The following is a 24,907-nucleotide window of genomic DNA, read 5'->3' on the forward strand; positions in this document are numbered from 1 at the left end:
TCGTTCCCCCTTTTTTGGTCGTGCAAAAGAGGAGTGGAAAGGAGCAGCTCCCACTTCAGTGAAATGAACCTTTGGAGAGAGCTCAGACTAGTTATGCATGATTAGATTAATTAGAGCTTGATCAGTGCTCGCTTTTGTGATTTTCTTTCCACATACGCGGTAAAGTGCGGTTATAGCTGCATAACGCGTTTCGTGTGCCTTTGTGTAAAAAAAAAAAAAAAAAATGGGGGCAGGCGCGGTTTTCGCTTGAAAATTTCTCGTTTAAGAGAGAGGGGCTGTCTCTCCCTACTTCCTCTCCCACACCCCCTTGTAAATCCGCCCTTGGAATCGGAAAACGGGGGAAAAGCTCACCTTCATGCTGACTTGTTTGCTTCTTTGTGTGTTCCTGTTCGTGCCCCTTCTTGTTGTCCTGTCTTCTTCGCGCAGTTTTAATATGCCTGATCCCAAGAACTAACATAACTAGCCCAACTTCATGCCTTACTTCTAAAAGTGGTTGTGTAACGCCAGTCATGCCATGCAACGAATGATAATTCAGACCTTCAGACTCATTTGCGAAAATGTGCCAGTGTGTAAAGCTTGAAATTCAAAAGCTATTAGCAGAAAGGTTTTTTTGCAAAAAGAGGCCGATGTGACTCGATTCATGAGGTTCGAAAGAACACAAACCTTGAAAAATTTCTTGTATTTATTGTGTTTATACTCTGAGTGTTTCTTGTTGTTGATCGATCATTTCCGTGTCTTCGTTGCTTGCCCTGGTAATGAAAGGAAACAAAATGAATGTTTAACAGAGTTACCTCGTGTCAGAAAGCCACCTTGAACATAATACATAATTGTTCTGAAACTGGCGTTTATGATTGGCTCAAATATTTGTGAGTGCCACGTACTTTTCGTCTCATCTTTTTTTTTTTTTGCTAGGCACAAGTTTCTGTAAAAAGTTTGTCATAAATAAAATGAGTGCTAGTTTGCTCCTGTGTGTGTGCTTCCGCTCTGCTTGCTCGTTATGCAAGCAAAATCGCGGTATTCTTTGGATTGCTCTCTTCCTTGAGGTAGAATATCACATGCGGTATAGTACAACAAATTAGAAAAATCGTTTCACAATTGTTGTGTAACTTGCGGCAAAGTTAAATGTTACGCCAACATTAAAAATCACCACAAAACGTTTAGGTCATACCCAAGCAGTTATCGCGGTGGTCGAATTTCGATGGAGGCGAAATTCTAGAGGCCCGTGTGCTGTGCGATGTCAGTACACGTTAAAGAACCCCAAGTGGTCGAAATTTTCGGTGCCCTTCACTACGGCGTCTCTCATAGCCTGAGTCGCTTTGGGACATTAAACCCCCTTAAACCAAACCAAACCAAGCAGTTAATACTTTAACTAAACATTTGATATTAAAGTTGTGCTATAAATGGTGATTTAATTATCAAATCATATCGGTAAAGAAACGATGTACTTCAAGCCCTGTGTTCGAGCTTGTTTGGACTTTTCGCACAGTGATGGTTTTGTTCAACTCATGAGCTGTGTCATGAGCTGTGTGTGTATCAAAACCAGGTGAGTTTATCTGCTGCATACGTACATTAGTTGTGTGTATTGTCGCAGTTATTGACCTTTGCTCTTTGCCGAGTGTTGATCCAAGCTGTGAGCTTTCACAACCGGCGTGTCCGGTCGTACAGTAATACTAGAAGTTCTAGCAAAAGTTGTACGTGTGTTGTTTAATTGTTTCGCTAAAATTTTTTAAGGTAAGGAAACATTCCTTTAACGCTTGTAAAAACTTAGAAAAGGGAGACATTAAAGACACTGTTTTAATGTTTGACCGACTCAACGAAGTAACGCAAATATAACGTTTTGATGCCGTCTGGTGCGGGACGTTGATAACAATATCCAGACTAGTATTAATGAGGATGAGAGCCGATCACTCCCGCACCAACGCAATACAAAAAAAAAAATTGTGACAACTGTCAAACTTGTAGTGTTCGTGGCCGAAAATCACCGACAGCTCTCGTTTTTCCCTTCCATAATCGAAGCCGCTTCACTAACAGCAAACAAAACCTCTCATGTGTCGTGAGCCGGAGTGTGATGCGGGGAAGGGAAACGCACGGCTTCAGTCTCTTTTTCGCTGTGCCCTGTCCGCTAAGCTAGTGTGCTTGTAAGACGCCAAGATGAACAAATTACTAAAGAAGTATGTAGCTCATGGCACATCTCCTCAAAGCGCGGCTCTCCAGTTAAATAAGTGAGGCGCGACTGATGAATGCAAAAAAAAAAAAAATTCGTCGACAATGCATGCTGTGCCCGCCGTGCGCTCTCCTTGCTCACGTCTATGTGTGACTCAAATCTTCTTTCAGGAGGTGCTTCGAGTCTGCTTCTAATAGAAACGCGCCGCACCCAATCGCGTCATACACTGATTAATGCCGATACACTTCGCCGCGACAGCTTCCGCGTAATTCCCAGGTGCCGCCAGTGATGTTCGCCGTTAGAGTTACATGACAAACGGGCCACTGCCTCCCTGCGCTTGGTGCGCGATATACGTGCCAGCGCTGATATGCGCCTGGATAGTTTTATCAAAGGCAGGTACGTAGCCGGGGTATTTGCTTTTTGATCTGAACTCCGCCCATACATGTAGCGTCAAGCGCTTCTCGAAAACACAGGTGTCTTTAGCGCAAGTAATGACTCGCGCTCGGTGCTGCATCGTATTTCACTGGCCGCTTGCAGGCTGGCCTGATACCTCCCTGTGTAGCGTACCTTCTTCCAGTGCAGCTGCAGAATCGGACGTCCTTCCCGAAAGCCTCTCCTTCGCTGAGGGTCTCTGGCAGGCGTACTTTCATCGTCTCCGGCAGCAGGAGGACAGCGACGCCCCCTGCCACCGATAAGACCCCGAAAATAGCGCTGGGGATGACGACGCCATAGAGTTGACCCTGGGAGAGCGCGCGATAACAATTTACCGGAGCGTAGCGGTGGTATCATTCTAACAGTCGGCCAGGCCAGTTCGCGTCCTTTTCGTATGCTTTGACAACGAAATGACCACCTTCATTTAGCAATAAAACGTGCGACAGCAACAAAGGAGCGGGCAGGAAAGAGGACGCAGACATATAATCGACCGAATCGACCAAGCGGCTAAATTTTAAATATTAGCAGTTAAACCGACAATGGAGTACACAGCGGACGTAGCGGCATTTTCGGGATATAATATTAGCGTGCCCATTAAACGAGCGGCCACGCACCTTACGTAAATACAATGTGCTGGCACAGACAAAGGGAAGAGGGAGACACACAACCGCCGCACGAACAGGTAGGGACAGAAGGAGGGGTTGCCGCGTGAAATTCACATATGTGTTAAAGCTTCGCACCAGGTAGAGTATGTGAGGCGTAATGATGAGACTGATGCTCGCAGTCATGGCGGCGACGCCCATGGCGAAGGTCCTGAGCACAGTGGGGAACAGTTCGGCGCTGTACACGTATATGGTGGCGAATGAGGCCGTGATGCTCATTTTGCCCAGGCTGCACAGCATCACGGTGGGCCACGCACTATCTGCGCTGAGAAAAGACATGCAGGCCTTTTTTTTTCTTTTTTTGACGTCGACGCAACCGCGAACAGCCAGGTAGGAGAGACTGGAACTGAATGCAACACACGTACACAAAAATAAAAATAAAAAGGCAGTGCTGCATATTGCTTAACTTTCAAGGGCGAAGAGACAAAATAGAAATTTAATGTGCACGCAGTCAAAGCAGCTATTATAACTGCGCAGGCGTGAAGAGAGAGCAGGCGCCCGCAGCAAAATTACGCTTCAAATTCGGCATTAAGATTGTATAGTATGCCTATTTATGCAGGCAAAACGCTAAGGCGCCCGTGTGCTGTGCGATGTCAGTGCACGTTAAGATCCCCAGGGGGTCGGAATTATTCCGGAGCCCTCCACTACGGCACCTCTTTCTTCCTTTCTCCTTTCACTCCCTCCTTTATCCCTTCCCTTAGGGCGCGGTTCAGGTGTCCAACGATATATGAGACAGATACTGCGCCATTTCCTTTCCCCAAAAACCAATTGTATAGTATCTGCTGTAGTTGTAGAAATAAAAGGTCGAGTGCGTTCGTCTAGAATATATGCATAACACGCTTATGTATCGAGGTGCTCCAGAGAGACAGAGAGAAAGCAAATATTACACAGCAGGCACGTGCCGCCCGCTTCACTTTTTTCTTTGCAGATGATTCCCCTATTCCCTCCAGACATGTAGAGAGAGGCGTCAAGAACGTTCCGAAAAAAAAAAAAGACGCCTGTGCACTGTGCGATGTCAGAGATGTTCAGGAGTGGACGAAATTAATCAGGAGCCCTCCACTACAGAGATGCTTTCGCCTTCCATCCTTTCAGCCCCATATCATCCCTTCCCTCATGGCCCGTTTGAGGTACACACCGAGAGTGAGACAGTTACTGCGACTTTATTTTCCCCATTATAAATTTCATCTTTTTGCTAGTCCATGCAATGTTAACGGAACTACCGGTGCCACGAGGAACCCGAGAAAACAACGCTTCCTTTTGTTTTCTCATCGCGCTCCCGCAAACTCCAAGCAGAAGCAAAATTATATTCGAGAAGTACCAGCCGACATAAGCCAACAGTTAAAAAAAAAATCCGTGCCTATTGCCAAACATGGTTGCAACAATATTGCTCGCGCTCGCATAGAACACACGTGGGTCTTTCTTTTTTTTTACGCTTATCTTTCGAAAAGTAAGTTAGCTACCGAGTGTCGAAAGGAACCAATGATCGTGCAGTTGCTTCAAATGTAGCTTAACTTACTACAAATGTTTATTTTAACGCGATAGCGTTAAGTAGCCTGTGTCGCAGAAAAGCCGGCGTCACCGTCGGTGTCGTTGGTCGTGAGCAAAAAGTCCGCGAAAAATCTCCAGAGAAGCAACCTATAGGTGGCAGATGGGTCACCTAGGTCACGTGAATTTGTGACGTCATCACAACCTGCCCATTGGATTGTAAGCAAACTTCCCACCGTGGCAGGTGGGAGTTAATGATTGGTCACAAGAGGTTACTGGGGTAGAGCAACCTAGGTCTCACAAGCCCCACCAGTGGCAGCGCCTGCCATCACAGGGCAGTGGTGCATCGTTTAACCGTTCCACCACTGCGCTAGGAGTGGTATGAGGACTCCCAGGGATCCGCGAATGTAAAATAGAGAATGTCCGATTCCGCATATATGGGAATTAACCCCCTTAACGCTATCGCGTCATAGCCTTATTAAGGCAGAGCTTAAGTGTCCCCTCCAATTTCTTTCTTCACGCTTTGAAGGAAGCGTATGAAACCCCGGTTAGCGAGATTTCGGCAGCCCGCGCGTGCTGGTAGCAACTGCGGCCGCGAGAACTCAGGTGAGGCGCAGAATATTGTTCGAATCGCACTTGACGTGATAATTTCTGATTTCGCACTTTTCTCAGAGCTCAGGAGACACTTTCATAACGAATCCCTTATGCCAGCTGCGGATTCTTTATACGTTGTCAAAGTTTCTAACTGGGGCTTTCTTGCGGTTCAGACATCAATTAGGCAGGCAACCAATTATGAAGTATTAACTGTAGCCAAAATTCAGGTTGCATTTTTGGATCGCCAACAATACTATTTCAGTTTCATTCCCAAAACATGTTGCAGGCTTTTTCTAAACGCTCGGCTCACGATAGCTGGAGCACCCTGCAATAAGATGTGCGTATAAACGAATAAAACGGGCTCAACAGTGAGCGCTCGGACACGACAAGGAAATTGAACTTCCGTTGCTCGTGGCCCGGGTTCGAACCCGACCACGGCGGCATCGTTTTTATGGAGGAAAAACGCTAAAGCGCCCGTGTGCTGTGCGGTGTCAGGGCGCGTTAAAGATCCCCAGGTGGTCGAAATTACCCCGGAGCCCTCCACTACGGCACCTCTTTCTTCCTTTCTTCTTTCAATCCCTCCATTCCCCCTTCCCTTACGGAGCGGTTCCGGTCCAACGATATATGAGACATATATTGCGCCATTTCATTTCCCCAAAAACCAATTATTATTATTATGCTCGTAGCCCTCGTCCCTTCAATTTCGATCGATTTGGCTCAAAGTATATTGCCTCCGATCAAAACTAACGTCGAGGGGCAAACTTTACCAGACGGCAGCTATGGCTACCTAGCGAAGTGACGTTGTAATTAATAATTGATAATTGGTTTTTGGGGAAAGGAAACGGCGCAGTATCTGTCTCATATATCGGCGGACACCCGAACCGCGCCGTAAGGGAAGGGATAAAGGAGGGAGTGAAAGAAGAAAGGAAGATAGAGGTGCCGTAGTGGAGGGCTCCGGAATAATTCCGACCACCTGGGGACCTTCAACGTGCACTGACATCGCACAGCGCACGGGCGCCTTATAGCGTTTTGCCTCCATAAAAACGCAGCCGCCGCGGTCGGGTTCGAACCCGGGAACTCCGCACGTTGTAATGCGCAGAATTCGAAATCCAGTTTTTTATAACAGCACTCACGTCCATTCCAGAAGCGGCGAGCCTTCCCTGGTATATGTGCCACACGGAAAATGAAACAGTGGTTAATTCTGGTTTATTCCACTCTGTGATCCGAAGCACGTTTTCTTGCTCCGCAAGCTGAAAATTGTGTTTCAATGGGCGATTTGGATTTAAATACTTTCTTATTTGCCGAAACGGATTTTGATCTCCTTCTCGGATCCGGAGCTCTGCTCCTGATATCCGATTAGAATACGCCATTAGAATTGAAGTGAACGAGCTAGAGCTGCACAGTGCGGACCGGGCTACGCTCTGTCGTGACACCGATAAATTGGCCACTAACATCAACAGTCTAGCATAACTTCATTTACAGGCTGACATCACGTCGCTTAGACGCGTAGTCAGCGCGATAACATCCAGCTGCTAACTCACGCTACGGTTGTCCGAGATAAGCTATATACAGCTGACAGCACGTCTCGCTTAGTGTGAGCATCGCGCGTGAAGCGTCGGCGCGCTTGCCTGATGCAGCGAAGACGGTGGCGATGCACGCGAGGCCCCCAAGAAGCATGCTGAAGACCATTACGGGCCTTCTGCCGTGCCTGTCCATGAAGTACCAGGCCAGGCAGACGCCCGGCACTTCGGCGGCGCCGCTGATGGTGAAGGACACGTAATCGCTGATGCCCATGGACGAGACGGCGAATGACAAGCCGTTGTACACCATGGTGTTGGCCGTCCAACTGAAGCTCACCACCACCACTTTCTTGAGGAGGTTCGGGTACTGCACCAGCCTTCGCAATGATACCTCTCCCTCGACTGCACTGTCTCTGCGGGCCAGGCTTTGCTTTTGGTCCTGTGCGAGAGGGAGGGATGCCGTGGTCACCAGACGTCGTGCGGAAACAAGTTTATCTGCCAGTGGCCGCTTTCCCTCTCGCATCTAACTATACTCCAATTGTTTGCATAATTGCATCAACGGATGTTATTAGTAAAAGGCTTTTTTTTTAATCGCACCTGCACGGAAATGGGGACGTGGCTTAAAACTCAACGGCTACATCGACGAGGACAGCCCGTTGTCTCCTTATGGATTTGCGCCTGTTCATTCAATTAATCACCGTCGTTTTCAAAACATTGCTGCATTGCATAGCGCCTGCTTGATGCGATTAGACCTTAGAGCAAGAGACTCTAGTCGCACCACTCTGGAAGAAGCGGCGCATGCATTCTCTTGGAAAAGGAGAACTGAATATAAATATATGGTTTTGCAAGTCTGAAGAAAATACGGCAGCTATTCTCTTCGATTCCTTAATCAGCCACGTTGACGCCGGACAGCCTTGGTCAAAAGTAAAAAGGCATTTTGTTTTATTGGGCCACGCTGTGTGGCTCCTTGTGCATCGCCAGCGTTTCGATTTCCTTGGAGGTGAGAGGAAGCCTCGTCCTCACCCCTCTGGAAGTTATACATTTCCACAGATGATACAAAAGCCTCGCTTCGCTTAGAAGCGAACACCTTGTGCTCTTTGCTCTGGACAATGCCTGTGCATCTTCATTCTATTTGTTGACGACATACTTATATTATACGGGGTGTTTTTTTTTTCCTTAACACGGTCAGCCATTTTTTTTAAAACAGGGCTCTTGCTGTAAAGGGGAGCTTTCCGCGGCGTAATAATACCAGTGTTTGCGGACGTAAAAAAACAGGTGAATCAAGCTAATTCATCATCAGCCTGACTACGTCCACTGCAGGACAAAAACCTCTTCCGTAACTCTCCAAGTAACCCTGTCCTGAGCCAGCTCCTTTAACTCATCCGTCCACCTAACTTTCTGCCACCCCACGATACGCTTCCCTTCCCTTGGAATCCAGTCTGTTACCCTTAACGACCATCGGTTATCTTGCCTTCGCATTACATGCCCTGCCCAAGCCCATTTCTTCTTCTTCATTTCGACTAGGATGTCATTTAACCCGTGTTTGATCCCTAACCCACTCTGCGCTCTTCCAGTCTCTTAACGTTTCACCTATCATTTTTCTTTCCATAGCTTGCTGCGTTGTCCTTAACTTAAGCTGAACGCTTTTCGTTAGCCTCCACGTTTTTGCCCCATAGGTGAGTACTGGTAGATACAGCTGTTATATACTTTTCTCTTGAGGGACATTGGTAACCTGCTATTCATGACCTGAGACAACCTACCAAATGCGCTCCACCCCATTCTTGTATAGTTATTTCACTCGTGTGATCTGGATCTGCAGTCACTACCTGTCCTAAGCAGACGTATTCCATTACCACTTCCAGAACCCCGCCGCCAATTGTAAACTTCTGCTTCCTTGCTAGATTGTTGAACATTAACTTGGTTTTCTGCATATTAATTTTTAAACTCAGCGTTCTGCTCTGCCTGTCTAACTCATTGATCGTGATTTGCAGTTCACCTCCTGAGTGACTCAGCAAGGCAATGTCATCAGCGAATCGGAGATTACTTATGTATTCTCCGTTAGCTATTATCCCAAACTGTTTCCAATCCAGACTTCTGAATACCTCCTCTAAACAGGCGGTTAATAGCATTAGCGAGATCGTGTCTCCTTGTCTGACGCCCTTCCTTATTGGAATTTTATTGCTTACTTTACGAAGGACTTTAGTAGCCGTGCAGTTGCTATATATATCGTCGAGTACTTTTACACAGACTTTTTTACACCCTGATTCCGCAATGCCTGCATTACTGCCGAAGTTTCGACTGAGTCAAATGGTTTCTCACAAGCTATAAAAAAAGTATACAGGGTGTTTCACTTAAGACTTTACACAATATTTAAAAATAGTCTTTTTGAGTTAGAAGAGCGCGTTTTTCGGCATAGCGCTGTCAGCGCTGAAGTACATCAGAATACAGCCAAGATGTGCTAACCAGCAGGCTGGTTAACTAATATCGAATAGTTAACTTTTTTACTGTTACCGTTAGGCTCCTTAATTACTAAGAGCCTTGTAATCCACCCCAAATAATATCGATATCAGCTTTTCGAATTTCGAAAATGCGGTCACCCTCGTCGTTGTAGCTCAACAAATTTCGGCTATTTCGACGAGATACGTGCACTGGAGAGGTTGCTTTGCTTGCAAGCTTCTCGGAAGCGCATGTATACTTACGCGATGTAGCCAAAATTTGTTGAGCCACAGCGCCGAGGGTAACCGCGTGTTCTAAATTCTAAAAACTGATATGGATATAAATTACGATTGGTTACACGCCTCTCAATAATTAAGGAGCTCAACAGTAATAGTTAACACGATAACTATCCAACATTAGTTAACCATCCTGCTAGTTAACGCATTTTAGCTGTATTCTGATGTACTACACAGCTGACAGTAGCATGCCGAAAAAAGCGGTCTTCTAAATAATGAAAACCTATTTTTAAAAATTTGTAAAGTATTAAGGTGATGTTAGCGTTCTTCCAAGCTTCTGATAGGCTCCAGGTCATAAGGCATTGCGTGTACAGGGTGGCCAATTTTTCTAGCACAATCTCCCCTCCGTACGTCCTTCAACAGATCTGCTGTTGCCTGATCTTCACAAGCTGCTTTCCCCCTTTTCAATGCTCCTAAAACTTTAACTTCCTCTTTCATTCTAACTAGTAAAATGATTAACTAAATTCTAATAGATGCTTTTTAACTATTGCCGGTAGGCACCTAATTGCAGGAAGAGATTTCTAGCCGGCCGTTAGTAACAGCCATATCAGTTCTTAGAATTTCGAAGACGCGATAACCATCGCCTCTGTGGCTCAAGTAATTTTGGCTACATCTTGCCAAAATACACGCGCTTTAGTGATGCATGCAAAGCTCCAGTGCACGTAACTATAGTCGAAACAGCAAAATTTTGTCGAGCCACAGCGCCGAGGGTAACTGCGTTTTCGAAAAACTGATATGGATATTACTAACGACCGGCTACAAATCTTATTGCAACCAGGTGCCTATCTGTAATAGTTAACATGATTCGCCTGCTTTTTTTTGACGCCCGCCAACGCTGGTATTACTATGTCGTAAAAAGATTCTCTTTACCTCAAAAACCCTATTTTTAAAAAATTTTGAACTTCTTAAAAAAAAACACACCCGGTATTTACTGTACAGCGGCGTCTTAGATGCGCGTAAAATCTTGCGAACGCAGAAGATCGTAGTATACGTCACTCACCATAAAGGTCTTCAGGAAATTCGGCGGAATCTTTTTTCCATTTCTCTTGGCAATCTTCTGGACAATAACCTCGGCCTCGGCGAGTTTGTGTTGGCTGAGCAGCCATCGCGGGGATTCTGGAACGAGCCTGTTGGCGTTAAAGTTAACGCATAAATTGCCCCCGACACGCGCACGAATAAAATCAGCAATCCGCTGTCGCGCACTCCAAAGCATGTAGTACGTCTACAGAGCTTAAGAAAGCGTAAATCTACTGGGAGCGTCTTCTTCCTTCGAGACGTTCTTCCAACCCTGCATCCACTGGCGCACATTGTAATGTAGGGGTAGAGCGGAAGGAATCGAGCAGCCCGATTGGTGCGACAGCAGTTGCGGGGCAAGCGCTTGCGAATGAAGGGGATGAGCCCGCACCACCAAAAGCCCAGCAGCGCGACGAAAGGCAACGAGGTGGCCAGCGAGACGGCGAACCAGGAGCGCAGCAGGTAGGCCACGCCGGCCAGCAGCATGAGCGCCACGCCGTACACGGCACACACGAACATGCCGGCGAAGGTTCGCTTCTCGGGACTCATGATCTCCATGCCTGCGCAGGAAAGGGACGACGCAGCGCATTGAGGAATGCGCCAGATTAGGCGGCTTGCCATTCAGCAACGCATGCTCGTGTAAGCTGCGCAGAGGTGCCAGGGTCGCTAAAATGCTAAAATACCGGAGCCTTGCGCAAAGTGGCCAACCACGGCTTGAATTCGCAATCTCTTCGCGCGTGAGAAACGTTCCCGAAGTCTTGCTTGCGCAGCGTTACAAACTTTTTGCTAGAGTGGCCTTAGAAGGATGCACGGTTATGGACACGGCCACGACAGTAATGTAATTTGAGCAACATTTTAGGGAAAGTGCACGACGAATCAGCTCTGCGGCTTTCAAGGTGACCAAATAAAGCAGCGGTTTTTGCGATGTAATGAAACCAGCGACTACGTTTCATAACCCGCCGACCTGGTTGTTTTATCTTTTTTTTTTCGTTTGCCTGGTATGTACATACGTGCCGTTAGCACGCAAAGTGCGTAATATATGGAAATCTGCTGTTCGGCGCGTGAAATTTTTTGGGGTGTATTTTCTTCATACCCTCAGCCTCGAGCTTTGTTGTTTTCGGGATGTTTTGCAGCCGTCCTATATCATTCTCATCTGCGGGTCGTTTCCCTTCTGGCAATGGGAGGCGCCCCTCGCTTTAGCAGTACGTTACGTTACAGTTGGAATAACTCTTCGTGCGATTTCGCGTTTTCTCACAACATTCTGCAGCTCATATTGTTTGCCGCACAGTAGAACAAGCAAATTGATCGCTTAAATCAAAGGAAGCAAATTTAATTTGCTCTCACAAATCTTGCCGTCCCCTACCCGTGAAGGCTACGGGCTGAACCCAGTAGGCATGCCGGCTGTACATGGGCCGTTGTATAGGGACAGAAACCCACTTTACACCTTGTTAACTCGCGAAGGAGTTTAATCACAGTGAGCCCATTGTACTGTCAGGGACAAAAGTGCCCAGGTCACGCCATCGACATCAAAAACATATAGCTTTGTTATCAGCCGGTTGCTGCAGACAATACGTGTGAAAATGAAAATAGGCCTTGTACTCTATAATGCGTGTTAGCGAAATTAGGTGAACAATAGCGCACTTCGCGCTATATAAGCCAATATCATGAGTCGCGTGTCCTGGAGAATTTTGTCCCCAGCAGTACATACATGGTTTTATATTTCGCCTGCAGGCGTGGACGATCTTACGTCCGTGGTAGTGAAAAGCTCGCTGTCACTGTACTGTTACCGCTTTCGTTCTGCAGACAACGCAGCAAAACAAATGGTGGTTTGGCGAGAGTCCGTTTACGTCTTCTAACCGGTGCTTCCGCCTCTTGCACTCTCACGAACAGCGGCAGTGACGGCTGTTCTATACTCACGGGCATCAGGATTCCAACGACAGCCCTCGCGGACGCAAACAAGAACGGCATTCAGAGGCATTGGCCGGCAGTGAAACAAAGCAAGCTTCGCTGAGATCAAGAAGTGAAAAGACAGACGTGAGCGGCGTTCTCACTCATGATGAACGGCGTCTGGAAGATGGCCGGGTAGACCATGCCGATGATGCCCCTCCAGGCGATGTAAGCCTCGTAGGTGGCTGGGAAGGCGGCTCCGATCCCCCCTACCACGTTCACCACGATCGTCAGAAAGAAGGACTTCTTGCGGCCCCATCTGCGTGCATGCCACGCGCGCAACACCGCGGTCAAACGTCCGCGGACGGCGGATGCCTCAATCACAGAGAAAGCGGTAGCTTTTGACGCCAGGAGCCCTTTCACGGCGTTTACAACAAGAAAGCGTGGTATGGTATGGTATGGTATGGTATGGTATGGTATGGTATGGTATGGTATGGTATGGTATGGTATGGTATGGTATGGTATGGTATGGTATGGTGTTATGTGGTGTGGTGTGGTGTGGTATGGTATGTAGGATTTAGCGTCCAGAAATTGTAGATGTGGACAATGAGAGATGTTGTATGGATGGACGACTGAGTATTAACTTCAGCCACCTGGCCACCTGCTGTTCTTGAAACTACACTGACAAAGCGGAGTCCGGAGATGTGTGCCTGCAGCCTCATGAAACCAGGTCAGTTACAAGTGGTCGGCCTTTATGAATGCACAGAGGCTCAGATGGCTGGTTGTTTTTGTAATGAGGCGACATTTGGTTTTTCATAAAAAAAAGTATGTGTTTGCTGGCGTGTATAATTGCACACGACGCATGCTTTGGTTATTTCGGAGATAGTGGTTTAATTTATTTTCATTATTTGTGATGGGCTCATAGGAAATAGCTTATTTATCAGCGATGGCTTGCATAAGCCCCTTCATTGACACCGCAGTTAAGGCGGTGTGCGTGCGGCAGTGGGCAGTGGGGTCGTACTATCGGGGACAAAAGTAACTGACCCCACCCCTCTTTCAAGTTCTGAACCCTGCCACACTGCATGTGCGGGCCACCTGACGATGCACTCACGGTGTCGCGACCGGCGCACTGTGCCGGTCTTGCGGCCTCAACACCAGAAGTGCATCGTCAAGTGGCCCTCACATGCAGTGTGGCAGGGTTCAGAACTCGAAAGATGGGGGAGGGGGGTATATTTTGTCCCGATAGTTTATAATTTAGGGCGGGTGAAGAAGAAGAAATAAAAAATAAAGACGTCCTGCCCGCACCGCCTAGGGCACAACGGGGAAGTGGCGTACAAAGTGATGCCACTCGACTGCAGTTTCGATGAGATGTGCAACTCTGCGCAACTTAATAATACGAAAGCATTACTAGTCCCATTACGAGAAAAGCCGGCGGCGTGTGATAGTGTGTGTACTCGCATGCAGATGGTGCAGAAAATCTTAGCGATGGCAAGAAAAATAGAATGCCGTCATCAAGTGGCCGTAGGACGCACACAGCAAGCCGAGCACCGCCATTTCAGACAATCTTATACGCTGCTGCTGTTGCTGATAGGGAGAAGAAAAAAAAAAGGAAAGTGCACGGGCCTGCCTATACTGGCTCAAGCCGCACCACGCTCGCTGCCGCGTGCTGAATGTAAAAAAGTTAAAGGATAGGAGAGCAAAGATAGAAAGAAAAGGCGCGCGCTAATACGCCCCGGGCCGATCCCGGAGGCAGTGCAATGCCGGGCCGACCCGTGCCAGAGTGCTTCAAGCCGAGCACACCGCCATATTTCAAAAATAAGTTTAATATCTTAGGTCCAAGGACGCGCAGATTAAATCAGGTATCAGATATCATGTTGGTATCACCACCACCACACGCAGACAATCCTATACATGTCGTTCGTCTATATATACCCCTCCCACTGGGTGACCTCAATGTGGCGCCATGTTCCCCGGCTACGACCCGCCGCGGTGGATCAGTGGTTAGGGCGCTCGACTGCTGATCCGGAGTTCCCGGGTTCGAACCCGACCACGGCGGCTGCGTTTTTATGGAGGAAAAACGCTAAGGCACCAGTGTGCTGTACGATGTCATTGCACGTTAATAATTCCCCAGGTGGTCGAAATTATTCCGGAGCCCTCCACTACGGCACCTCTTCTTCCTTTCTTCTTTCACTCCCTCCTTTATCCCTTCCCTTACGGCGCGGTTCAGGTGTACAACGATATATGAGACAGATACTGCGCCATTTCCTTTCCCCAAAAACCAATTATTATTATTATACCCGGCTACATTCGTACCACAATTGTGAGCAACCGTTTGTAGTACAGAGTTCCGAATGGCGTCATACGATTTCTCGCTGCATAACGCTTGCATATATGCCAATCAAGTTGAAGGCTAGCTTGCGTGAGGGATTCGAACAGACGACATATTGACCTTCAATTGTATGCCCTTTATCATATTTGAACAGCGCAATAAAACAATGCGACGCAGCGAAGAATAGACACCACAGCGCTTGTGGTGTCTATTCTTCGTTGTGTCTCGTTGTTTTATTGCGCTGTTCAAATATAAATCAGTACCAACTCGCCCAATTTGCAGCCTTAATGAATTGTATGCCCTCCCAGACACTTTTATCCCTTCCATTTCGGCGCGGTTGAGGTGTGCACTGAGATGTGAGGCAGTTACTGCGCCATTTCCTTTCCTCAAAATCCAATTTTCGTATCAAAATTGTCACGCAACCGTTCGCCGTATACCGTTGCGAATGATAATAATAATAATTGGTTTTGGGGGAAAGGAAATGGCACAGTATCTGTCTCATATATCGCTGGACAACTGAACCGCGCCGTAAGGGAAGGGATAAAGGAGGGAATGAAAGAAGAAAGGAAGATATAGGTGCCGTAGTGGAGTGCTCAGGAGTAATTTCGACCACCTGGGGATCTTTAACGTGCACTGACATCGCACAGCACACGGGCGCCTTAGCGTTGCGGATGGTGTCATACGGTTTCTCGTTGGATATAGCACACGCCTCTTAGTAAGGTTGAAGGCTAGCTCGCGACAGGTATTCGAACCGAGTTGTCCGAGTGTTTCACGCGGATTTTTGTGGATTCAGCGTTTGTGTAATCGGCGTTCGGAGGCGCGTCCTCGTTTCATTTCTCAGTGCGACACCTGCGTCGAGATCGAACGCTCACGATGACGCCCACAACGTTTTCGCCTTCACGGCACGTAAAAAGTCTTAAGTTTCCTCAGATCTTTTTAAATCAGTCTTGCCGCAAAGTACGCTCGGAATAAATGTGCAGGAAAAAAATTTGTCTAAAAGAGCAAGGACAGAGTTAGTTGGGGCGCAGAACACACATTTCCATCGTTGAACGGAGCAGTCATTTCTGTGCTCGGTACCCTTGTCATGTGCACATGCTTCGGCCGACCCTTCGTTTGCACAAAGGGCAAATGTTGGGAGTTTCTGTTTTACATTGAAGGCTGTACCATCGCAGCGATCGAGCAGGACGCTTCATACACGTATGTTTTGTTCAGACTACTATTTTGGATCTTGATTTTCTTCCCGTCTGTCTCAAGTTGTAAAGTGTCCCTTTCTAGATAGTGACACTACACTGCGAGCGGTAGTCCGTAGTGTATGTGACGTGTGAACACAGGAGCTCTAGTCCGAAGGGCGCATGTACGAGATAAGAAAAGCGACTACTATAGACGGCACGACTGCTACTTTCAATTAATAGCAAGAGGCAGTATACTGACTCATATTCATGTTTGTCCTGCGTCCTTCTGTCGCAGCGTTCCCCTGTAACTGTGCAGCGCTTGTTCCCGAACATGATCAAGGTACCAACCAGCCCATATTCTATAGCACCATGAACTAGCCCAGTCATAGTCTTGTTAAGTGCTACACTCCAGAGCAGTACTTGCCTATGCACTGGACCACTTGCCTGTCCCCGATGTAGCCGAAGAGCAGGTTGCCAGCCACACTACCAATGTAGAAGGAGCATTGAGCCATGGACACCTTCCACGCGTCGTCGCAAACAACGTTCATCTGGGTACAACGAAGGAGGCAACGCGGAGCGCTGTCAAGTTTGCAACGTCTATATCGTGGCCACTTTGAAATGTCGACAATGAAGCTCGATTCGTTTACTGGATGCATGTGCAGCGGGGATTTTTATCCACAACTTTGCAAAATAAGGTGTATTTTAAGGTTAGCATCTTAAAAATGTGTTAATTGTAACTGATTAGAAACTGCTAAACTGCCACCGCCGGACTCGGCGTGCACTTGCCCGGCTAAACAGTACAGCTCCCAATTAAATTCGGAAAACGACCGTATCTTTCTCGTCTCAAAGCCGACATTGTCCAAATAGCAGACACTCGCCCAGCATTGGCAGGCGTGTAGACCATTCATTACCTGAGTCACTAATGTGTCGTCGTAGTAGGTTGTGTCGTAGACCCATCCGTGGTCGCAGGCCCTAGTCAGCCAGGACGCATTGGGCCGCGGCAAGGACCCTTCGTCGAGCACGCGCAGCACCACCGCAGTGTAGTTGAGGTCGTACATGCGACAGCCATCGAACTCGCCGCCGCCTGCTCGCCGCGGAATGCTGAGCTCGGCAAGCTCGGCGGGCGAGAAGGCGTGGCGCAGGGCCTCCAGCTCGGGAACCCGGCACCGGTGGCGCGGCGTGGCCGACACGAAGATGCTGCTGAAGAGCGTGAACACCGCGGGCAGCGTGGCCGGGATGCAGAGGAGGAAGTAGATCCACTTCTGGTACGGCCCGAAGGCCCCGATCTCCGGCAGCAGCTCGTCCAGGTCCATGGCTGGCGCCTCGCAGTGTGGAGTGACGTGGAGGGAAGACGGCGCGAGGAGGGAGCGCCAAGTTAGGCTCATCGGTCTCAACGACTAGAATTAGCATTCTCAGTTACTAAAAAATATCTGTACAAAGAGCCCGGCTGGGCGAAGGTGCTGAATAGACGACCGCCGACCAGCGTCGCATACTCAAGCCGTGACTGGAAACTGGCATACGAGACCTTCGGGCCTCTTCTCGGAGAGAGAGAAGACAAAAAACAAAACAAGAATGAAGCGACAGGTCTCCGAAATCCATATATAGGTCGGCATCATGAGGTGCGGCTCACTCACACTGACAATCGGCACAAGCGGTACAAGTGGGCTTCAGTGCTGCACGAGGCGGATTTGAAGTTGCTTGACGACGGAACGAATCGCTGACCCGCCAGTGCAACAGGTTTGATCGAAGTCTATTTTTCCCAAGCATTTTAGCACAGAAAAGCCAAGCACCGAGCCGGGGGAAATCTTTTACCCATTAGAAAACCGGTAGGTACCCGGCGGCACTGGGGATCGAGCCCAGCCCCTCCCGAATGCAAGGCGAATGCTCTGCCACAAGGTCACCGAGTCACTCATGTCCACTCGCTCACCCTCACACTCAAGATCACTCCTATTCACAGTCACTCACAGAACCACTCAAACTCATACCCGCTCACTCACACTCAGACTCAATGGTGTGAGTGTGAGTGGGGCGAAATGAGTGCACTTATGAATGAGTGTGCCGATCCTGTATCTAAATTTTCTCTAAACCCTCAAATTTCTGCACCGAGGAAGCATAGAAGTAAACAGCTGACTCTGTGTTTCCAGTACAAAATTCGTACCGTTTTTTCTGTCCTGACAATGGGTTGATTTAAGAGCTAACAATCCATGGCTGCACTTTCGCATGGCAGCAACAGAGAACTGCGCCGAATTGAAAGAGCGCGCAGTACCAGCGTATACTGCCCAAATGTGAAATGCATGTAGTTTCACCGGTAAAACGGCACCACCTTTCTGTTAAAAAAAAATGCGAAAGTTGAAACCGAGAAAGTAGCGACACGGTAGACGCAAGACGAAATGTTTTTAACAATTCACTCCATTACGGCGTCTTTACATACACAGTGACAAAGAGAAGAACTAAGCAATACAAAAAATATAAGTGAGAGAAAAGGCAAGTAAAAAAAATTAGGAGGACACTTAAGCTCCGTCTTAAGAGCATGACGCGGCAGCATTGATGGTTATTTGCTACTTTCTTTCTTAATTAGTTCCTCTTTCTAATTACACGCACTCATAAGCATACATCAGTATGCATGCTAGACCACGTGGTACGCAACAAGACACTCCAGGTTTTCCTTTTTTTAAAAACGGCCAACCATCCATTCCTCGTAGCTTTGCTTAACAGATGGTTAAGTGGCCATTTGCCTATTCTGTTTGCGCCCACTGGTGGTAGACGTGAGGGGCCCTTGTGGGGTTTTCTTAAGGAAGATGCCGACACATTCTGTTTCCTCATTATACGTTTTTCCTTAGAGTATACCTGGACAGTCGATCCAGAAAGCAGATGGTACAAGTTCAGATTGAGATGTTATTTCCTGTACCGATGTATTAACCTTGCCTCCCTAAATACAAAAGTGTATTGTAGTGGCTGCAATGGATGTGCGTTCAATTGGATGCAGATACTTTCTTTTTAACTTCACACGCCGACCTGACCTGCCAAAATGTGGCTTCGTGCTTAGGGGAAGTTTTTGCCATGGTCAGTGAACTGCCGCTTTGGTCAGCCGTAAGAAACTCTTTGATGCCAGCAGCCAGAGATTATTGATCATTGCTTTCTGTTTTGTCTTGATGCCATGTTGTTTTGGGACATTATTCAAGGAACAAGGACATTGAGATCACGCCCTATACTATAAGAATTTTACCTACGATGGAAGTTTCTAAGTTTTCGTGTGATCTTTTTGTGCTCATGGGCTTGCTTAGCCTGCGGAAGAGCCGCATGATAGATCGCCACGCAGACCCGCCACGTACATCGAAGTCTGTTCAGGGAGCAGTGTGCTTTAGTGCGCGGAGTATATGCAGGATCGACCTCCTGTCTGGCTGCCTTTACTCGGTGCATATGTGTATCCCGGAATTTTGATGTGCGGGCAGAGCGACAACAGGATAGTGGTGTGACTATAGATGGGGGGTTTGCGGGATGCGGCCTGGTCTATACGTAAGGCTAACGAAGCCTGTCAGGGTTGCACTTCTATGCAGTTAGAAAAAAAGACTCAATTTCCTGGGGTTATAGTGTATGTGAGTCGACACCTAAGGGTCATGGGTTCGATTCCCAACGATTTACTCGAATTTTTTTTAAACGTAATTCTGTTTTACATCCTTATATGTCATACTAACAGTTCAGTCATGCTACGACCTCATAGTAACAATTTTAATTTAGTTTAATAATTTTTAGTCCACAGCTCAACGTGCGACGTCACAACCCTTTCGACCAATCCTGAATTATTGCGACAACGCGCACGGCTTTTCCTGCGAACGTCCGCTCAGTGGCGCAAGCCAAAAAAAAAAAAAAATTAGAGCACGTACGGGATCCGTATATTCTGTATGTAACCGACACACAGAATCCATCTCACTGTTCACATTCGGGAAGCTTGAAATAGTGTGCGCTTACCTTAAGCGGGCCGCACTCACCGAATGGAATCGCTAAAGCACAGTTCGTGTCTGCATCTCGCAGCTGAAAGCCGGCGTGCGTCGTCGTGACATTAAGATATATGGCGGGAGTGAGCCGAGCTTTTATCGTTTTACCGCAGGCTCTTCGCACGGCTGCTTATATTATCGCCTCTGTGCGCCGGTGACAAAACACTAGCAAAATTGCAGCGTATACGCCAGTCCTGTGCCCTGGGGCTTAGGTACCGCGTCCACGAATTCTTCTGCATCTCGGGTGCCGTATCGCCATGGTAATTGTGCCGAGAATGTCGCGTCGTAACGCCCGTGGATACAGATTTTTAATGCGTTAACTTTTCTGTATTTCCTCATCATTCGAGAGGCGTCTGATACTTCCTGAGCGCAAGAAGCAGTGCAGAATTTCATCGAAGTGCGGCACACACACCGTCTTTTTATGCAAAGAATACCAGTAGCATAGCGCAAGTCTCTCACAAGGTCAAATTAGGAGGGAACTATGCGGCATTTGCGTATCCTTATCGGTAAAGGCAAACGGCGTTCGCGCACAACTGAAACACACTCTGCATATACCTATACACCGCGGCAACATTCGTTAGCGCTCACTTAATGTGTACGGGGAAACTGTGTCTTCTTGTTCCAGTGCCAGCGGATGGGCGGATCTATTCCAATGGTCAAGCATAGGAGAGTCATTCCAAGTTAACATAAGGTTGACCAATTGCTGTCTCTGGAGAGAAAATTTATTGCAACGTGCATGCAACGTAGCTTGCCTTATTACTTGCGGCACACCTTTCCAAAAGAGTATACGCCAGCCAGGGGTGCCAGCAGAGTAGGAAGTAAAGACACTTGCAAAATACCATGACAAAACTAGGAACATGTGTGTGGTCACTGTGGTGATCCTTCTGGTTGGTATTGGAACTTGCAGTTCAGGTGACTTTCGTTCAATCGGCATTGTATATTCGTCTTCACATTTACAGTCGACCGTGCTGAAAACCTCGGCAGGTACCTGTGCTTTAAAATTGAGGAAAAAAATTGTTATTCCGAACTCGAAATGGCGAATATCAGATAATCTGAACTATGCAGACAGAGACGAACAAGTTTATTACGAAAGCTACTGGTCGGGCTATAAAGGCGCGCTGTCCCAGAAGTTTTCTGTTCGTGTTGAGGGACCTGTCGCAGATGGGCTTGCCCGTATACGAACTGGGCGCTCCAAGCCCGAAGCTTCCCCACGCACAGATCAGCTGGATGAAGGCGTCCTGTTGTCCGTCGATGTGGTTTCTGGAATATACTTCGGGTAAATGGAAGTTCTGTTTCATGGAAAATTTCTAATAATACGAGCAGGTCTTGCATGAACAGTGTGTGTCGTGGATATATATGTGTGCGTAGGTTATCAATGACCTGTAAACGGTAAAAGTGTCAAGCTGGTTTGCACACAAACCTATATTTTTGGTTTGGTTTAAGGGGGTTTAACGTCCCAAAGCGACTCAGGCTATGAGGGACGCCGTAGTGAAGGGCTCCGGAAATTTCGACCACCTGGGGTTCTTTAACGTGCACTGCCATCGCACAGTACACGCAGGCCTCTAGAATTTCGCCTCCATCGAAATTTGACCGCCGCGGCCGTGATCGAACCCGCGTCTTTCGGGTCAGCAGCCGAGCGCCATAACCACTAAGCCACCGCGGCGGTTACACAAACCTATATCACGCCACATACAGGGTGTTTCACCTAACACTGTTAACAGTTGGCAATTTTTAAAAGCAGGCTTTTTGAGTTAGAAGAGCACTTTCTGTGGCATAGCAGTGACAGCGGGGGTGTGCATCAGAATGCAGCTAGGACGTGCTCACTAGCAGGCTAATAAACTAACATTGATTAGTTAACTGTTAACTATCGCAGTTACGCTCTCATTTCTTGAGAGGTTTGTAGATCACCGTAAGTAATACCCATATCGGCTCTTGGATTTTCGAACATGCCATAACGGCCGCCGCTGCAGCGCAAGGAGTTTCGGTGTCGCATACGGGCGAAACCGAAACTGTGCGGCTGGAGAGAGCGCTAGCCACGCCCACGAGCGTGCTTCACACAGCGACGCGGTTGTCACGCGCTTTTTTCGCATCGTCTGGGTGGAGAACGGCGGCCAGAAAGAGAGCATGCGACAGGAGGGGGAGGAAAACTCTGTTTCAGGCCAGCACTACGGCCCAGCGAAGACCCGCGAAACAAGGCACTTGACGTCGACAGTACAGGCTCCAGTGCGCGAAGCTAGGGCACCACAGTGCTTCACTCGTTTCGAAAAGGGACTCTGTAATGACGTCGAGTCTCCCTGCTGCGTTTCCTTGTCCTGGGTCCCGACAGAAAATCTGCATTCTTTGGCTGTTAAACTCATCTTTGTATCTCAAACATCGCGCACAGCAAACGTCGGAGAGGAGTGGGCACGCAGTGCGGCGATGTCTCGTTGGCTGAGCTACCGTCGGGAGCGTGGTGTGAGCGTCACTTTATGTCCATAGGTAAAAAGTTATTTTTCGCAGCTTGACGGGACCTTGTCCCCTGCACACAACAGCGGGTAAGGCAAGACATCCCGTCGTGTGTTACAAAATCGTTACTTGAAAATTGGAGGGGACACTTAAGCTCCGCCTTAAGGGTATGACGCGATAGCGTTAAGGGGGTTAATGCCCATATATGAAGAATTGGTCATTCTCTACATTAATAGATCCCTGGGAGTCCCCATACCGCCGCTGGCGCGGTGGTGCAGCGGATAAGCGATGCGCCACTGCCCTGCGATGGCAGGTGCTGCCACCGGTGGGGCTTGTGAGACCCAGGCTGCTCTTCCCGAGAAACCTGTTGTGAGCAATCATTAGTTTAACCGGCGCCTGCCTCAATCCGATGGGCAGGTTGTGATGGCGCCACAAGGCCATGTGACCTAGGTGGCCACCCTGCCTCCTAGGTTGCTTCTCTGGGGATTTTTCGTGTAGTTTTCGCTCACGGTCAATGACGGCGTTGACTACGCCGCATTTTCTGCGACACCAGCTCCTTAACGCTATCGCGTTACAAAGACCTATAAGCAGCATAGATATGTAGGCACAATACACCAAAACAATTTTTAAGTATTGACAACAAGCAACTCAGTAACAAGAACACTTATATTCATAGTCGGAAAAAGGACTATTTCACTCATATATAAATGAACTGACAGAGGCCAAAGATGGTTATAAAAAAGCAAATGCAGGAAAATTCCGTGACACACTTGAAAGATATACAAAGAAAATCTCGAACGAGCGCTGAGAACCACTGGTTATGCAACAATTACAGAATACAGAATTATATATGGAATTTATAGTTTAACTAATGCATACTACAGAATTGGTCCTGTTTGTAAACTACATTCAAAAGGTTAGTGATGACTAAGTTTCCGAATTTATGTCGCAGTACGCTTGAAAAAGATGTCCTTAAGCCGTTTCAGACTCAGCCCGAAGACATCAGTGCAGTAGTTTAGGCGTGTGATAACGTAGAGTTTGCATCGCGGAATTTGTGCGATGGGGATATATCATTCAGTGCTCCGGATTTAGTTTGTTGTGACTCGTGTGTTGCTTAGTGAATGTTCCTTTATGTTAACATATAACTATTAGCTTTACTTTCTCTTATTAGTGCCGGTCATAAATTATAACTGCACTTATGTTCCATCCGTATTAACGCTACCTTTTGGAATTGTTCATCTACAATACGTTGATGTCGTATGATGAGTAGGTCATAACTGTGATGATTTTACGTTGCAACCAGGCAAGCTTTTGTATATTGTTTGTTGTATAGTCGTTGCCGAGACCATAATTCATTAACTTAAGTAGGATACGAGGGAATTGCACAAAAACGACATCACGTTTCTTGGCAAAAAAATGTGATTAATGACGCAAGTTTGTATTATATATAATCTATGTGCTTGTTCCGGGATATATTCGCTGTAAATACAGCTCCCAGCGCTCTAATTTCAGCCACTGTTATTATATCAATGTTGTTTAAAGTGATTGATATAGCCGGTGTAACTTGCCTGCCTTTCGCGCGGAAGACGATCGATTTTGTCTTAGAGTGCACCTTTGTATGTACATTCAGTATGCCCATATATAGATGCGAAGTGTGAAAAATCAATATGGATTAGTATAAAAGCATTTCTACATTCACCCACGTGAGCAGACGATGTGGTTCATGGCTTGACGTTAAGATACACGCTCAGTGCTCCGTAATCGCAGTTGAAAGCTCTAAGTCTGAATGGCGGTCGGAGGGGACTTATGCGCTGCCTTTTCGCATTCGCAGTTGCCTTTGCTGGAGAGACATTGAGTCTTGATGACCGATGTCACATTGCAGCCTCGAGTGAAAACGTATGAAATGCCGATGCATTTCATACGTTTACAAAGGAACGCATGAAATTCGTCGGTCGGCATTTCATACCGCCCGTTCATGTGTCAGCTAACGCTGATAGTATAACTTCCAACACGCAGGCACGCGGTAGGTTCAGGAAAAGCTGATTCAGGGAAACTCCCAAGAATTAGCGGTACAGGCCGCGGTATCTTATGTTCGGCAAGCAGATTACCGGCACAGGTACCTGAAAAGTTATCTCTGACAACGTCATCCCAACGTGAACGTGATGACAGTGTCAGTTAACCTTTTGCCGCCATTTAAAAGACAAAATTATACTACAGGAGGCGCTGTTGATAGAGATGCTCTCACTTCGTATTTAGTTATTTTCTTCAACACCTCGCGCTTTTCAAGACCTAAGCTAACAAGTGATAAGGTAAGGTACTTACCGTGATGCAGTCTCCGCGCGGCGCTTCTTTGCAGACGCCAGCACTCGGGACCTCCGAACTCTGTTGGCGCCCCTACTCGCGACGAGAGCCCGCACAGCGCTCAGTGGGGAAGCCGCGCGTCCTACCACTTGTGACGTGCGCTCTGCAAGGGTCT

General features: G+C 47.6%; 1 protein-coding gene across 8 annotated transcripts; it reads right to left on the reverse strand.

The window, feature by feature from the left end:
• Positions 1 to 664: 664 nt before the first annotated feature.
• Positions 665 to 24,907, reverse strand: LOC144113670 (organic cation transporter protein-like). Of its 8 annotated transcripts, none has more exons than XM_077646894.1 (10): positions 24,754 to 24,907; positions 16,903 to 17,306; positions 16,436 to 16,539; positions 12,655 to 12,809; positions 10,995 to 11,163; positions 10,590 to 10,716; positions 6,966 to 7,296; positions 3,337 to 3,518; positions 2,732 to 2,904; positions 665 to 749 (listed from the first exon to the last, which is right to left on the reverse strand). In XM_077646894.1, the coding sequence occupies exons 2-10, from the start codon at positions 17,302 to 17,304 to the stop codon at positions 692 to 694; spliced, it is 1,701 nt and encodes a 566-aa protein (XP_077503020.1). In that variant the 5' UTR covers positions 17,305 to 17,306; positions 24,754 to 24,907; the 3' UTR covers positions 665 to 691. The 8 variants fall into 8 exon arrangements, with proteins under 8 accessions (XP_077503020.1, XP_077503017.1, XP_077503016.1 ...); XM_077646891.1 differs by having other exon boundaries at positions 16,903 to 17,313; XM_077646890.1 differs by lacking the exon at positions 24,754 to 24,907 and adding an exon at positions 19,961 to 20,026 and having other exon boundaries at positions 16,903 to 17,313.

This window comes from Amblyomma americanum, chromosome 1, assembly GCF_052857255.1.
Source record: "Amblyomma americanum isolate KBUSLIRL-KWMA chromosome 1, ASM5285725v1, whole genome shotgun sequence".
Lineage (NCBI taxonomy): Eukaryota > Metazoa > Arthropoda > Arachnida > Ixodida > Ixodidae > Amblyomma > Amblyomma americanum.